At 35.5% G+C, this 16,073-nt stretch overlaps 1 protein-coding gene across 5 annotated transcripts in view; it reads left to right on the top strand.

Annotated features, from left to right (window-relative positions):
- The window catches only part of prkcbp1l (protein kinase C binding protein 1, like), a 53,534-nt gene that overhangs the window by 17,452 nt on the left and 20,009 nt on the right, over positions 1-16,073 (top strand). For 4 of the 5 annotated variants that reach the window (XM_056448878.1, XM_056448876.1, XM_056448877.1 and 1 more), the window contains exons 4-13: positions 2,544-2,765; positions 5,307-5,420; positions 5,539-5,631; positions 8,662-8,749; positions 9,486-9,541; positions 9,619-9,696; positions 10,038-10,153; positions 12,080-12,552; positions 14,558-14,665; positions 15,860-16,012. In XM_056448878.1, coding sequence (XP_056304853.1) covers positions 2,544-2,765; positions 5,307-5,420; positions 5,539-5,631; positions 8,662-8,749; positions 9,486-9,541; positions 9,619-9,696; positions 10,038-10,153; positions 12,080-12,552; positions 14,558-14,665; positions 15,860-16,012 — 1,501 coding nt within the window. The remainder of the gene's footprint in view (positions 1-2,543; positions 2,766-5,306; positions 5,421-5,538; positions 5,632-8,661; positions 8,750-9,485; positions 9,542-9,618; positions 9,697-10,037; positions 10,154-12,079; positions 12,553-14,557; positions 14,666-15,859; positions 16,013-16,073) is intronic. The other variant, XM_056448880.1, reaches the window with a different exon arrangement.

Here is a 16,073-nt window from a genome sequence, read left to right as displayed (position 1 = left end):
CACCTAGACTAAAATCATTTTTAGAGCATAAAATATATTCAAAGTTTTAAAAGTTTTAAAATTTTACATTTTAAAGTAAAATTCAATATCATCCCTTAATACCAAGTAGAATTAAATGCCTGAGATAATAAATGTGTTTTTAACCAAGATTTTAAATTAAATATAGTTAGAGCTGCTCTTACATGAGATTCCACAGTCTAGGTGCAACTACTGAAAAAGGCTGTGTCAGGAATGCAACCTTTCTGCACGCTGAGTGTCCAGACTGAGCAAGTGTTTGGAATATGTGAGGAGGCAATATAACACAAACTTAGATGCTTTCTTTATACACAAACTTAAATAAATGTGTTCTCATAACATGCAGCAAAAATGAAAATGTAGTCAAAATACTGCTTGAGAGGATATTGGACACTTTTCACATTTCTGAGTTTCTCATCAGCGAAAGTCATCGTAGTTGGGCAAACTTAAAGTGCAGTGAATGGGAGACTACAACAAATTTCTTTTTTTGCATTCTTATTTGCTCAAATAATAAAATAAAAACTCAATCATGGTGTTATCAAGACTTTGATAATGGTAGCCAGAAGAGGTAAGAGAACAACGTCAAATTTACAGTACAGTCCCGCCCAGTGGTGTAGTGGTGTACTATTACCCACCCAGTCCAAATTGTAAAAGTAATAAAAATATATTAATAAATATATTAATAAAATATTAAAAAAAATATATAAATAATGTATATATATATATATATATATATATATATATATATATATATATATATATATATATATATATATATATATATATATATATATATATATATATATATATATAATATTATTATTATTATTATTAGTATTATTATTCTTTATTCTAGAAAACAAAAGTAAAGCACACTTCTTCAAAAACTCAAATACTAGCCTATACTCAAGTACATTTGTTTTCTATGTATTAAATAAAACTGCCACTTTTTAAATTCATAATGGTATAAATATAAACATATTAAAAACTTACAGGCTAATTTACATATTTCACTATCGTAATATGTCGTAATACGATAACACATTGTTTCACTCTGATGTCACTCAGACATGCAGTTAAAATGAGTACATTCGAGGACTTCCGGTTATGGCGGCGAGGTGAGCAGACACGTTTTTCTCGTGCTTAATTGCTTTTCAATAAAATGAGTACATTCATTAAGTGGTTCTGTCACTGCGTTTAATCCTGTGCATGAATGTATGATTTAGTTAATGCCACATGAACTGTGTTTTATTTTCATGGTTAATTGTGAAATAAACAGCAACATGTCTGTTAAGAGTTATATTTTCGCTGGAGGAAACAGCTGTGCTGATGAGAGGAGCGTCGAGGAAACAAGTGTTTCTATAGCAAATAACTGCAAATATGCAGATATTCTAACAATATATACCTTGTGCTCACAGTCTGCACCGTTGTGATTTGCTGACTAAATGAAAAACGAGTTGAAAACGCAGGAGAAGAATTTTGCTGCCGTTTTTATATCAAATTTAAAGGACACTGCAGCGATCATTTAGTAGTGTACAGTTTGCAAAAGTTTTAGGCGGCTGAATGAAATATAGGAGGGCTAAAGCGATGCCCATGCTGTTTTATAATTTTACTTGAACGTTTCAGTGGGACATCATTCAGCTGATTTGTTGTGATCTTCGAAAAAAACTCATGAAATGTGCTGCGCAAATTAAACAAAAATGCACCAATTTCCACAAATTAGGATGCGAGTTAAAAAACAAATGGTGGACAGTTAAAGGAGACGCGAATACACATAAATTAGGGAAGTCTAATCACCTAAACAAGTGAGTATACCGAAGGTATGAACGTCAGAAGTCGTAATACCCAAACAGCTCGAGGAAAAAAAGTAGGCATACTGAGTATACGTGCGTATAGCAAGGACTACACCACTGGTCCCGCCCATAGACGTTGCATTAGAATAAGCTCACAAGCCGTAATTAGTCTTTTTTTTATTTTATTATTATTTTTTTTGTAATTTGATGCAAAGATGATATAATACAAAGTATAGCTTTATAAATGTACAAACATTTTATTAAAATAAAAATTTAAGATGCTGATGACTGTTAAACGCATCATAAAAAGGGTCCATATATGAGCAAAAAATTAACCGCTAACATGTAGCAAAACTCTTCTTTGGTTTTTAATGATTTATTGAATATGACAACTGATTTTACAATTGAAAACCTTGCAGGTAGAATTATGCAAATGATTACATTTTCACATCACTGCTGGGAGATGAACTTTTTTACTAATAAACACAGTTTACTTGCATTGAGGGGTTAATAATTTGCATGTAAACAAGGACGACTGGTTACTTCAGTATTGGCGTACTGGTGTGCATGTAAACGTGCTCATTGTCTTTTCAGTGTGCTGCTTTTGACCCAGTGGTCATGTGACTGCTTACCTGTCCATGCTTGATTTTATTGCAGTGCCTTGCTATGTTTCCCCTGCGAGTGTTGTGGCTTGTGATTTGACCCCTTGCCCTGTCTCTCTTGCCTGCATTTCAGTGTGAGCTCAGACATGGTCCCTTTTACTATGTCAAGCAGCCCGCACTCACCACAGACCCTGTTGATGTTGTACCGCAGGACGGGCGGAATGACTTCTACTGCTGGGTATGCCACCGCGAGGGCCAGGTGCTCTGCTGTGAGCTCTGCCCGCGCGTCTACCACGCCAAGTGCCTCAAACTGGCCGCTGAGCCGGAGGGCGACTGGTTCTGTCCAGAGTGCGAGGTACTGTTGCGTCTGGATTGTGCCTAAATTGTTTTTTGAAAAGTTTTACGTTATAAGGTGTTCAAGAGTGTCTAGAGCTGCTTTATGTAAAGGATAAAGTACATTCAGGTGGTTGTCATTGCAGAATGTTGTATAAGACCAAAGTCTCTTTAAGGCAAGTCATTTCATTCGGCGACCATCTTTGAAACACCACTTGGGCAATCTGTTTGAATGGGGAAACATCAAAATCTCTAAAATAGCTTGACCAAACAGATATTTAAATTTCATTTTGGGAATCACCAATAAAATTGAACAACAGCTGTCTCTTTAGTTTCATTTCTAAATGTTCGAATCACACAAAATCTGCAGAAAGTTATGTTTGCTCAGAGCCCCTCCTCAAGAAAATTGTCAGTCTGTATTGATTGATGATTGGTACATAATTTGGACTCTGTTACACTGTTCCCTATTCAAAACTACACGGGTGACATGTCTTGTGAATTCTTAGTTTTTGATAAGACTGAAGGGCTTTATTAAAAAAAAAAAAAAACCTGCCTAAATGTACTTTATCCTGCTTATTACACAGCTACTTCCCAGAAAGTGTAATAATTTGACTCAAAACATTGTTTCTGAGCCGCAATACTTTATTAAATTCTTTCAGTAAAGCAAAGCTAACTAAAAATGGCTGAATGGAGCATACACTAACCTACATATTATTTAGTCACAAGATGGCACCAAACAATCAAAAATGATAGCGTGACAGACACGCATAAGAATGTGAATGTATTCAGTACCCGGATGAGCCTGTGCTAGTAGTCCAAGTAGTTGTTGTCTGGGAATAACATACTTTGGAATGTTGTGATTGAATCAAGTACTCCAGATTAGCGATAAATACTGTTCAGATGGAAATTTAGGCGCATAGGGATAGGGACATTTCTAATGGGAAAGTTGATTCAAAAGGTATATGTTTATATAACAATGATGTATTAAAGATGCAAAAAAAGTCTTTTTTTTTCAGTTACGCGAAACCACTATCATGTTTCACAAAATCACATTTCTGAACCAAGATAAAGAATATATTATTTTATTTAATTTTTTCATCATTTGTTTTTTTACTTCAAAAGTTAGCATTTTTAGACCTGCAAAACACTGTTGTAATGTAAATAAAAGCCTAAATATGAAAACATTTTTTAAAATTTGTATAGTTTTAATGCCCCTTTCACCAAAAATAAAAAAAATCTTAGTTATTTACTCATCTTAATGTTATTCCAAATTAGTGTTCTTGTTAGCTGATTAAAACGGTTTTTGTAAATTAAAATAAATAAAATAAAATGTGAATACTAATACTAATGTACTAAATACTAATGTAAATGAAACAAGTGGAAAGTACTAGCATTGCTAAAACTCAAATAAAGATAAATAGAAGTAAAAGATAAAACTTTGACATAAAATAATTAAAATTAAAATAAGAACAGCCAGTTCAAACCGTTAATAAATATAATAATAGATCTTAAAAATAAGAAATTTTATTTCTTAATTTTTAGAAAATGTCTATATTTATGGACAAAACCCTCAAAATATCCTCTTAGCTGTTAATACTTGGTTCATCAGATTGCCTTCTTTTGTGTTCTGAAGGACAAACTATTCCTTTAAAGATAAATAATACATAAAGGTATGCAAAACCTACATTTTCTTTACGTGTTCTTTAGAGTCACTATATGTTTTGTTTTATTCAAAATAACAAACTATTTTCAAAGAATGGTGATTTATAAATGCACATTGTATTAAATACAGAAAAGGGGAACATTAAAATAGTTCAACTGTATGACTAAATGACAGTTTCGCCCAAAGCAGACCTGTCGAGTTTATTAGCTTAGCAACATGCTAACCGCAGACTGAAATCAGTCAATCTACTTTCCTTGAACGCTTTTTTTTTTTTTAAATGACTTTCTTCCTCTGAAGTGCATGTGATATCAGACTGTATCAGTAAGTGTGCTGTTTATGAAGGGAGCCGCTTACATAGGCAACTACAGCACAATCTCACTGAGTTTTGGAAAGCTAATTGTGATAAGCTTCTTATCACATTTAGCTACTTTGCTAAGATGCTTTTGCTTATAAATGATACTATTCAGAAACGTGTTAGGTTACAGATATTTGCTCTGACAACATTCATTTAATTTTTACAATCCTCTCATATATCTTGAAGTCTGAACTTTGAGCACAAGTCAGTTTGTTCTGGTACAGATCCTAGTTTTTACAGCTGGCATCAATGTATTACAATGTACAATGCATACATTTAATTAAAGCAAATGAAATTTAGTTTTTCTTCTTACACCACCAGTACAAATAATTGATTTATTTCTATTAATTTATAAATAATTGCATTTTAATTCACTTTATTAATATAGTTACTTTGAAATTAACATATATTGGTACACTTTCTTATATATCAACATATTAGTGCAATGCACTTTTCAAGAATGCCTGTTTACACACGAATGATTAAGACCTGTGTGTGTTTTGTAATTTACATAAACAGTACAGTAATTTCACTTTCTGCTTCAGAAAATAACAGTGGCTGAATGCATTGAGACTCAGAGTAAAGCAATGACCATGCTGAATCTGGAGCAGCTGTCCTACCTGCTGAAGTTTGCACTGCAAAAGATGAAACAGCCAGGGGTGAGTCAAATTATTTAATCATGCCATGCTTTCATTTTGACAGTATGTGTTTAAATGTAACAGTGTTTCATTGATTTTGCTGCTGCTGTGTTTCTTTATGAATAATTTGTTTCGTCAGACTGAACCATTTCAGAAGCCAGTGTCACTGGATCAGCACCCAGATTATGCCGAATACATATTTCACCCCATGGATCTGAGCACTCTTGAGAAGGTAAATTGCAGGTTTTCTGTATTGCAAGAAGCTTTTTGCATTTAAATGTGGACAAAATCTAATAAGATATTTTTAGAAATCTTCAGTTTAACCATCTATTGGGTGAGGAACTATACACTCACTGGCTACTTTATTAGGTACACCTGTCCAACTGCTCATTAACACATATTTCTAATCAGCTTATCACTTGGCAGCAACTCAGTGCATTTAGACATGTAGACATGGTCAAGACGATCTGCTGCAGTTTAAACCACGAGCATCAGAATGGGGAAAAAAGAGGATTTAAGTGACTTTGAACGTGGCATGGTTGTTGGTATTTCAGAAACTGCTGATCTACCGGGATTTTTATGCACAACCATCTCAAGGGGTTTACAGAGAATGGTCGGAAAAAGAGAAAATACCCAGAGAGTGGCAGATTTGTGGGCGCAAATACCTTGTTGATGCCAGAGGTCGGAGTAGAATGACCAGACTGGTTCCAGCAGATAGAAAGGCAACAGTAACTCAAATAACCACTCGTTACAACCGAGGTATGCAGAAGAGCATCTCTGAACACACAACATGTCGAACCTTGAGGCAGATGGGCTACAGCAGCAGACGACCACACCGGGTGCCACTCCGGTCAGTTAAGAACAGGAAACTGAGGCTACAATTCACACAGGCTCACCAAAATTGGACAATAGAAGATTGGAAAAACATTGTCTGGTCTGATAAGTCTCGATTTCTGCTGCGACATTCGAATGCTAGGGTCAGAATTTGGAATCAACAACATGAAAGCATGGATCCGACGTCACGTGATGCAAGCTACTAGCCCGACAGCGGAAATGCGACATGATTTCGACCTCACTACTCAACCTCCCGGGTGTTTGGCCCGGCCTGATAAAAGCCCTGGCTCGCAAACCTCGCCCCCAGAGCATCCCCCGAATCAAACGTCACACAACCCACCCACTTCAGCAGGAATCAGGCAGATAAGCACACCATCGCATCATCACAAAACGATTAAAATGAAGACAACCGAAACAAACAAATGGCACGTTACTGTACGCTACAGCATTATATGTCTATACTCACAGGCCTATGTATTTCCATTCATTATATTTGTTTACTTGCCGACCGAATGTTGGCATCGTGCATTGAGTGGTCTCGCCACTAACGGAGGAACCCAGCGCAGTGAGCGCACTCATCCATAATATAAAACCACAGAAATTCTCTGGTAATAACTCTGCATGAAATGTAACATCCTCGTTTTGATAGACGTAGTCAAACATTCAGCACAAATGCTCCGGAGAGACCTAAAACATATAAATTTTTCCCTAGACTATATGACACTTAATAGGTAATTCCCCTTTATTTAAAAGAATAATTTAAGGATGCTGCATATTATTCGGTAATCTTAAGTAAAGGAAAGTGTTAAGTGTTTCAGCACATAAAAGCAAGTAATAAAATATAGCCTATATTTCGTTGCGCTCAACATCTATTCACTAATAAAGCTCTACATTTAAAATTTCATTTTTACATTTTACCACATCATATAAAAACAAACACTTGTTTAAGGACAAAGAACACAGTTTGTATTTGCAGTTTTCCCCAATGCATTTGTGAAGCGGCGCTGTGCAGGACTGGATGACAGAAGAGATGGTTTCTGCTTTCACTTACCCAAAAAATGCTCTGTTTGTACGATTTAACTAATATCATCTTATCCAAATACTTTATAAATAATATTTTAAACCTCCTCCGTTCTTTATTGTTTTAGAAAATATCTAAAATCTTTTTTTCAGATAGGCCTTTGTAAAATGATAGTTATATATGGCTTAAAACGGTTTAATTTAGGAATTGTATAAACATACATTGTTATAGCTAGCTTTTGTTTGTTTTATATCGGTTTATTTATTTAATGTGATTTTATTATATCCGATATTTGTAATTCTTTAAATTATTTCAATATAGCTTATGCTATTTTACAAGATATGACCCTATTGTTTTGAGCCTACAAAAGTGGACACGAAATTTGTAAAGTTCTATGTCCTTCTGTTGTATTTATATTTTGTATTATCTCAGAAAGAAAGAAAGAAAAAAAGAAAAAAGCAGCTCGCAGCATCAACGGAGCTCGCGGCATCTTTTACCCGGTCTCACACTCTCATACAGGCATCCAAACGTGTGTATCATGCACAAACACACCTTTTAAACTTGACAAAAACTCTCGACAACCTTTACTGGCTGCTGTGTCTTTAATATGGTGTAAAGATTATTATGCGTTATTGAGACATCAAGGAGGACGCAGCAACTAAGGAAATGTCACTTGTAAATTAAAACTTTATGCAACAGCCTTACATTTAGAAGGGAAACATAATGGTGATCATAAGCAAAAAGACCCCTAGCCTATAAGGTGTATTATGGAATCGCCTTATTCTATAAACATCTTAAACTGACCAGCTATATGTTTATCTTTCCCTTATTTATTTATTTGTTTGGCGCATGTACTCATGTGTGATTGGAAAACTAGTGTAATGGCGGCATGCCATCTTTACCAGACTCGGGCAAAGTCCGCCTCTCCTTTCACTCCGCCCTGAAGCCCCAGCTGGCCCTCTTTGGCCCAAGGTATTTGGCAGGCTGAAAAAGGGCGGCCGCTGGCTCAGAGGAAGCCCTGCTTTGGCCCGATTAGGCCCCGGAAGTGACAGTGGAAACGCGACTGGCCTTGGCTTGCCCTGGCTCACAGTCACCATAACTCAATCCAATAGAGCACCTTTGGGATGTGGTGGAACGGGAGATTGGCATCATGGATGTGCAGCCGGATGTCCAACCCGGTACTAGTGAGGTGTACCTAATAAAGTGGCCGGTGAATGTATATGGTAAATTCATTTTCATTTATTACAAATTTTTTTTTTTTTTTTATGTTTAGCTTTTAATAATACTCAGTAAAACTCTAGGGTTCAATGAGTTCCATGTGAAGGGTTAAACAGAATTTCTCTTCTGCTGAAATGTGTTTTTGAATATGTATGTAAAATAAAAGATAACTGAGAAATCTGTGTGTAGAATATCAAGAAGAAAATGTATGGTTGCACAGAAGCATTTCTGGCTGACGTGAAGTGGATTCTACACAACTGTATCATTTATAATGGAGGTTAGTCCTGGATTATAAAATCATTGTTAATGTGGCTCAAAATCTAGATGTATGCGTTCGGACTTTGGGTCAAAATAAATGTACAAAAGTAAATTTTATACACACAAAAAATATTAAATAAAAAGTAAAAAACTCAAAAATATGGGTGAAGTAATGTTTTATTGTCATCATTTTTTTCCTAATATGCTTATACATATCCTCTGACCTGTATTTGTTAAAACATTCAAATATTAAGTGTGCATACATTTTATTGTATGCTGCTCAAAAAAAAAACAGGGAACTCTTAGATATGTATTGTATTGTTTAAGTGTTCCCTTTATTTGTTTGAGCAGTACATTATAATTATAATGACATAATTTAATGTGTTTATAATAACATATATGAAAATTCCTGGTGATAAAGGGATAAAATCTTGAGCTTTAAAGGGTAGTATCAGATCATAACGATTATAAAGATGCTTAAATAGTGTCTTTTAACATGTCATCAAATGATTCTTGATCTAATGTTCCTGAACAAATTGTTTGAAATACAAACTCTATTGTTACACTGAATTATTGGTGTTATTTTCTGTAAATCATGGTGGTAATGTATGATAGACTTCACTTATTGTTCAGAATTTTTTTTTAATTAAATTAAATTAACAGGATACATTTGTATTGTCCAAAAGCCCATTTTAATCTCTGACACATTTATTTCTCCTCGCATCAATTATTAAGTCTCAGTTTGTCTATTTCAGGGAACCACAAGCTGACAGCAACTGCTAAAGTTATTGTCAAGATCTGTGAACACGAAGTGAGTTTTCTGATCTCCTTACAAAATGTATAACAGTTTAAATATAGAAATTAATTACAATTCAAACATTTCCACAGATGAACGAAATCGAGGTTTGTCCGGAGTGTTACTTGTCCGCCTGTCAGAAGAGGGACAACTGGTTCTGTGAACCTTGTGTAAGAGGATCAACTTTTAAAAGTTGTACTGTTTATATAGAGCATCGGTCTCAAACTCGATTCCTGGAGAGCTGCAGCTCTGCACAGTTTTGCTCTAATCCTAATGAAACACACCTGATCCAATCTAATCAAGATGTTTAAGATTACTAGAGAATATTAAGCAGGTGAAGATGGAGGAGGTTGGAGCTATGGCCCTCCAGGAATTAAGTTTGAGACCTCTGATATACAGTATGCGAGTTCAGTGCTGGTTTCTGGTTAAGCTTATTCAGATTGATCCAGTTGAACATCTGGACTGTTTTTCAGGTGTAGCTGATGGTCATATCTTTTATGTTTTCATGCAGTCTCAGCCTCATCCTCTGGTGTGGGCCAAACTGAAAGGTTTTCCCTTTTGGCCTGCTAAAGCCCTGAGGGACAAGGATGGACAGGTGGACGCACGGTTCTTTGGGCAGCATGATAGGTGAATTTGCTATTCTTATTTTTGTTTCCATACTGATTTTCAGGAATTATGGATTCACTTAAAGGTGCAGTAGGTGAGTGTCTTCAGAAACATTTTTTGTTGTGCTGGTTGAAAGTTTCTTCACATTCCGATAGAAATGATTCATGTAAATGATCTAAATGTATTTTTGTATTCTGGATAAGGCATAGGACTAAAAAATATTCGTCCAAATAAGAATTTCAGATATGTAACCCAAACTGTCAGCAGAGCCAGCCACACTGTCACCATGGATATCCTTGCATGCATGAAATATTGCACGTAAAGACAAGTATTGCTTGCTGCACAACTGAAAACTAGCTAGACTTAATACAATTCTTTAAAGGTTTTTACGTTTGGAATTGCCGTATTATAAAGTACTATAAAGTTTTCTCACTGGTGAATGACATCATCTAGTGTTATAAGGTTGTCTATGGTCATTTATTCAGTGTGTGCATTTACAAGTTCAGGAGATATGGCTTTGGACAGCAGGGAGGGATTTGTTCTCAATGCTAATATGATATTATATGTTAGCATTTTCACAGATTGTCTACTGCACCTTTTAATAATAGTGATTTTGTTTGGAATGTAAAAAAGTGATTGAGTGATTCAGAGCTTTACATTCACAATGCCCATTTTGACCTGAAGAATGATTCTTTTATGAATGAAACAGTCATAACACAATATTTTTGAATAAAATATTTTACCATGAATAAATTATAAATAAATAAATAAAGTAAAATTGTGAAATTCTAACGTGTGTACTACACAGAAAAAACAAACCACTAACTTCATAGGTCATTTTAAAATGAATAACTTGTTAAAATAGTACTTTAAAAATGTATTTTATTGTCAAAAATAAATATTGATCTGATATTTTATATTTTACAATATTACTGTATTGTTTTGTAGTTTTGAGAAATATTTGAATATTTATTTTAGAAAATAATTTTTCGTCAGCTGTATCATCCAGACCAGGGGTTTCTAAACTTGGTCTTGGAGGGCCGATGTCCTGTATAGTTTAGCTTCAACTTTTTTCAACACACCTGCCTGGAAGTTTCTAGTGGCTGTTTCTCAATATGTGTTTCTCAATAACGTCATCATAAACCGCCAAATTTTAGTTCCAAAACTCAAGAACGTAGGACGTGTGAAAGTTCCCGGATGTGTTCTTGATATCGAGGATGCATTGACGAAATCATTGTGGCTGAATAAATGAGGTGGGAAGCCAGCCTTCTATACCTGTTTATTATGAAAGTTCAGAGATATAACTTATTTATCTCAGGAGTTCCCCTAAATGAGAAGGTGAAAGTAAACATTAACATGAAAATCTTTTTAAAAGCACAAATATATTAGAGGTGTTTATTTGCTGAAATTCGTATTAAAATTTGTGTTATTTGTATTGTGCAACATATATTTGTAAGGTCTTCATGCACAGTATATATTTATTAAAAAGGGGAAAAACAATAAATCGCCATCATGTTTAAATAATTTTTCATTTAAAATGCGTGAAGGTCATGTGACCATTAGGAAGAATGCTGCATCTCATTTCTCACATGAGGCATTCTTTGCTTTCACGGTCTCCCGAGTTTGTTCTTCCGAGGTAACTTGGCAAGTACGATCTCCACAAGAACATGAGTCTGCTCTTAGCGTTCTTGGAATTGAGAAACAGCCAGTGTACCCGGGAGAACTTGATTAGCTGGTTCAGGCGTGTTTAATTGGAGTTGGAACTAAACTCTGCAGGACACTGGCTCTCCAGGACCAACTTTGGGCAACCCTGATCCAGACCTTCTCCACAATAAATCCTAATGTTTCATGTATTAGGATTTGTTATATTTCTAATAAAAAAACTACATTTGTTTACATTTATTTAGATTAAAATACACAATTTCCTTTCTTTCATTCACCTTTTAGAGCCTGGGTGCCAATCAACAATTGTTACCTCATGTCTAAGGAGATCCCCTTCTCCGTGAAGAAGACCAAAAGCATTTTCAACAGCGCCATGCAAGAAATGGAGGTCTACGTGGAAAATGTGCGCAAGAAGTACGGTGTGTTCAACTATGCCCCATTCCGAACGGCTTACACACCCAACAACCTGTTCCAGATGCTGCAGGACCCTAATAACCCTAAAAAAGGCACAGTGAAGTCTGAAAAACAGGACAAAGTCAAATTCAACTTTGACATGACGGCATCCCCCAAGATGCTCCTCGGTAAGTCTGTGATGTCGGGAGGAGGGGGATGTCGGATCTCTGTGACGGACATGCCCAGGTCACCAATGAGCACCAATTCTTCAGTTCACACCGGGTCAGACCTGGAGCAGGACGAACGGGGGGCGAAAATGTCGTCGAGTCACTGCAGCGCTGGTGAAGACTCAATGGATTGTACAGGTGATTGGCTAGATTTAAAGGCATATTTGACATGAAACTAGAAATAATTTACTCAACCTTTGCTTTTCACAAACCTGTTTGCGTTTTTCGTTGAACACAAAAAAAGATATTTTGAAAAATGTTGGAAACCTGTAACCATTGACTTTCATAGTATGTCCTACTATAGAAGTTAGTGGTTACAGGTTGCATTTAAAAAAAAATCTTTTTATCTTTTTGGCTTTAGACAGTTTGTTTCTTACAAGATTTTCTTAGTTCAATAGAAAAGAAAACTTATAAAGGTATGGAACCACTTGATGGTGAGTAAAATTTCATTTTTGGGTGAACTATCCCTTTTTAAGGGTGCCTATTATGCTGCGTTTTACAAGATTATATTGTATTATTAATATTGTACAAGTAATATTGTATTGTCTTTGGTGTACTCAGAATCTGTCTGACGTTTCACCTCAAGATACCCCACAGATCACTTGTTCTAACATGTCTAAAAAAAGCTGTTTTAGTGTGTATCTTTTTAAATGCAAAAGAGCTGCATGTTCATGTGTCATCAAGGCATAGCGTACTGTAGAAATATCTATACATTGCAGCTATAGCAATAAACAGTCTGTAGAAGGAACATGACTGAGAGCGAGAGAATAAATGTTACATTTAAAAAAAAAAAGACACATACACGTAGCCTAGTGGCGCTTGTTCACAAAGCAATCTGTAGTGAAGCGATTTAGCCAATTTTGGTACATTTTAACACACATTAAAGGTGCTGTTATGTACGTTTTTGACTCCTCCCATAATATATTTGCAAATATTTAAGAACATTCTTGTTTATCTGAAAAACAATGTTGAAGTCAGATATTCTGCTTTGAAAATGAGCGTTCTGTGCCGCAATGTCTGTCTTTGTTTTGCTGCTTTAACCCAGACAATGCCAGTTTAGACAATTATATTTCAGCACCCGGGGTTGCCTTTATGGAAAACAGCATATTTCATTTGTTCATTCAGAAAGGTTCTCAAAGCATGCGCTCATGACTGAAATGCGACCTCTGGTGGACAGTAGCAGACTCCAAAATGAGACGCAGATTTAGAGTTCCAAATGAAGTTATTAATTAACAAATAATATAAATATTACAAACGTAAACATTAGGTGAGCAGGTCACATTGTAACCCCGTGTCCTAACAACATGCTACATTTGCAGTGATAAGCAATTTGGCTGTTTGCACCAGACGAAACACGACAGAATTTTAAATAAAGCGATTCAAAAGCACAGAATAGTACACTTTCTCACAAAATGGTACGGTTTACCTAATTGATACATATTAAACCTCTTTAACATTATTAAATGTACAAGCTGAATCACTGATATTTGTTGGCTTTAAGTAACAGATCTTAAGTTTTCCAAATTTTCAAATGGTTTATTTTCAAGCTCTGAGGGGAACCATCTGCTGCTGCTTTCATTATATGGCAAAAATATCATGTAAAGTGGCATTCAAACTCACATTGTTAGCATTTTCTGTTGTTTAGCTGCAAGAAAACCTCAATATGGCAACCTGCGCTTGCGTTTGTTTTGATCCAGGAATGCAATACCTAGTTCAACCACTGGGTGTCAAACTTACATACTTTTTTTTGTTTTTAATCATAATTTTTTCGGGGTTTTCACCTTTATTGTAAAGGACAGTAGAGAGTATTGACAGGAAAGCATGGGGAGCAGAGAGAGGGGAAGGATCGGCATAGTACCACGAGGCAAAATCGAACTTGGGTCACTACTCGGGTCGACGCACTAACCACTACACCATTGGCGCCGACAAACTTACACTCATTTAACTTCAAAACTAAGAGTAATCCACCAAACCTCCATGGGGTCAGACTTGTATTTTCAGTCTCACAGCCAAACATCAGCATGGTTGTGTGAATACACTGACAACACATATTTATGTCCAGTAACCATGTATTTGGCATAAAAAAGTTTTAAGTTTTTAGCAAACAATAGTGGGTGCTAAATTTTTACTGTTTTGTCCACAGCGTCCCCTGCATCTCTGAAGACAAGTGGCAGCCCTAAGCCTCTGCTAACTACACCGGTCAAACAGGAGAGGAGCTCAGGCACAGGAGGAATCCTTAACCTCAATTTGGGTGAGTCTTAAATCACCGCACTGACCGCTAAGTGAGAAACTTGAAAAACACTAAACCAGTAAACTAATCAAAGGTTTTAGATTTAGCAAGCACAGTCTCAGGCCTCATTCACACAGAAATGTTTTTTCCATTAAAATTAAGACAGAATAAGCCCCGCCTTCCACCTGTAATAGAGTATGTAATTTTCATGCTAAAATGTATCGTGAAAGGGTACTTATATGCTGTTATGCTCTTATATGCAATTTACCCTGCCGACAACAACACTTCATTTGCATGCTTTGTTTTAGACTGTCCCCACCTACAGGTATCAATATCTGTAAAAATGTATTTAAACTGAGTGTCTGCTATACCAGTTGAGAGTTTCTTTCGATGATGCCACAGCGATGCTGAGTTCTTTTTATTAAAGGATTCTGCTTTGAAGATACCCGAAAGTTCTCCCTGGTTTTTGGCTCGTCTTAAAATTTCACAACAGTTTTGGTGCCGTGAGCCAGACAGAGAAATTCACAATAGTAGCATTTTTAGAAATGTATGATTTAAATTAATAGAATTGTATTAATCAAAAATGTGTACATTGGTAGATCAAATTATTATGCAAATTATGTATTACTGCATTAACACACATTACTCTTTGTAAACTGTGTCTCTCTGATTGGTGGAATTTTTGCACAGCACCATGGATAATGTAATTTTGCTGCACAAATTTGGTTATAAACAGGATTGTTTTAAACATAAGTTTATTAATAAGAAAATATAGGTTCTACAAAAGCATATACAATCAATTTACAGCCTGAGAACTCTCAAGAGGTCTGTTTTTAAAGGTTTGTCACATATTGTTAAAAAAGAATTCCTAATAATAGAAAATTAATAGTATTTTTACTTCCGAAAGCTCTTCATTACACTTTATTGGTTGTTAGAAATTCTTATGATATTATGTTTATGTTATTTGACCATAAGAAACAACATTTATATGACATTTGATGTAAAACATTGTTTCGATTTGCAGTATTCTGCTTAAATGTGAGTTTGGCAGTTTTTGAGATTGTAGTATTCGGTCTTGAATATCTGAAATATCTGTTTGGAAGCGATGTCAATTTGGCCACTGAATTAATTAATAGACTTCGAAAGATTAAGGGACTTTGAAAGGATTTCTGTTTATTTATTTATTGAATGTTCCTGCTGGATGTGTTTCTTCAGATCGTGTTAAAGCTGAAATGGACTTAAAGGAGCTGAGTGAGGCTGTACAACAACAGCAGCAGCAACAACAAGGGGCAACAGTTCTCCTCACCTCCCCCAAAAAACCTACCAGAAGTTTGGATAAAACTATAGAGAGCTGCAAGGCCCAGCTGGGTAATGAACGCACGAACACAGAAAAAAGGTTTAAATGTAGAGCTCAATAATGACCTTTTAT

This window comes from Danio aesculapii, chromosome 23 (assembly GCF_903798145.1).
Source record: "Danio aesculapii chromosome 23, fDanAes4.1, whole genome shotgun sequence".
Taxonomy (NCBI): domain Eukaryota; kingdom Metazoa; phylum Chordata; class Actinopteri; order Cypriniformes; family Danionidae; genus Danio; species Danio aesculapii.
This window is presented reverse-complemented; position numbering and strand designations above follow the sequence as displayed.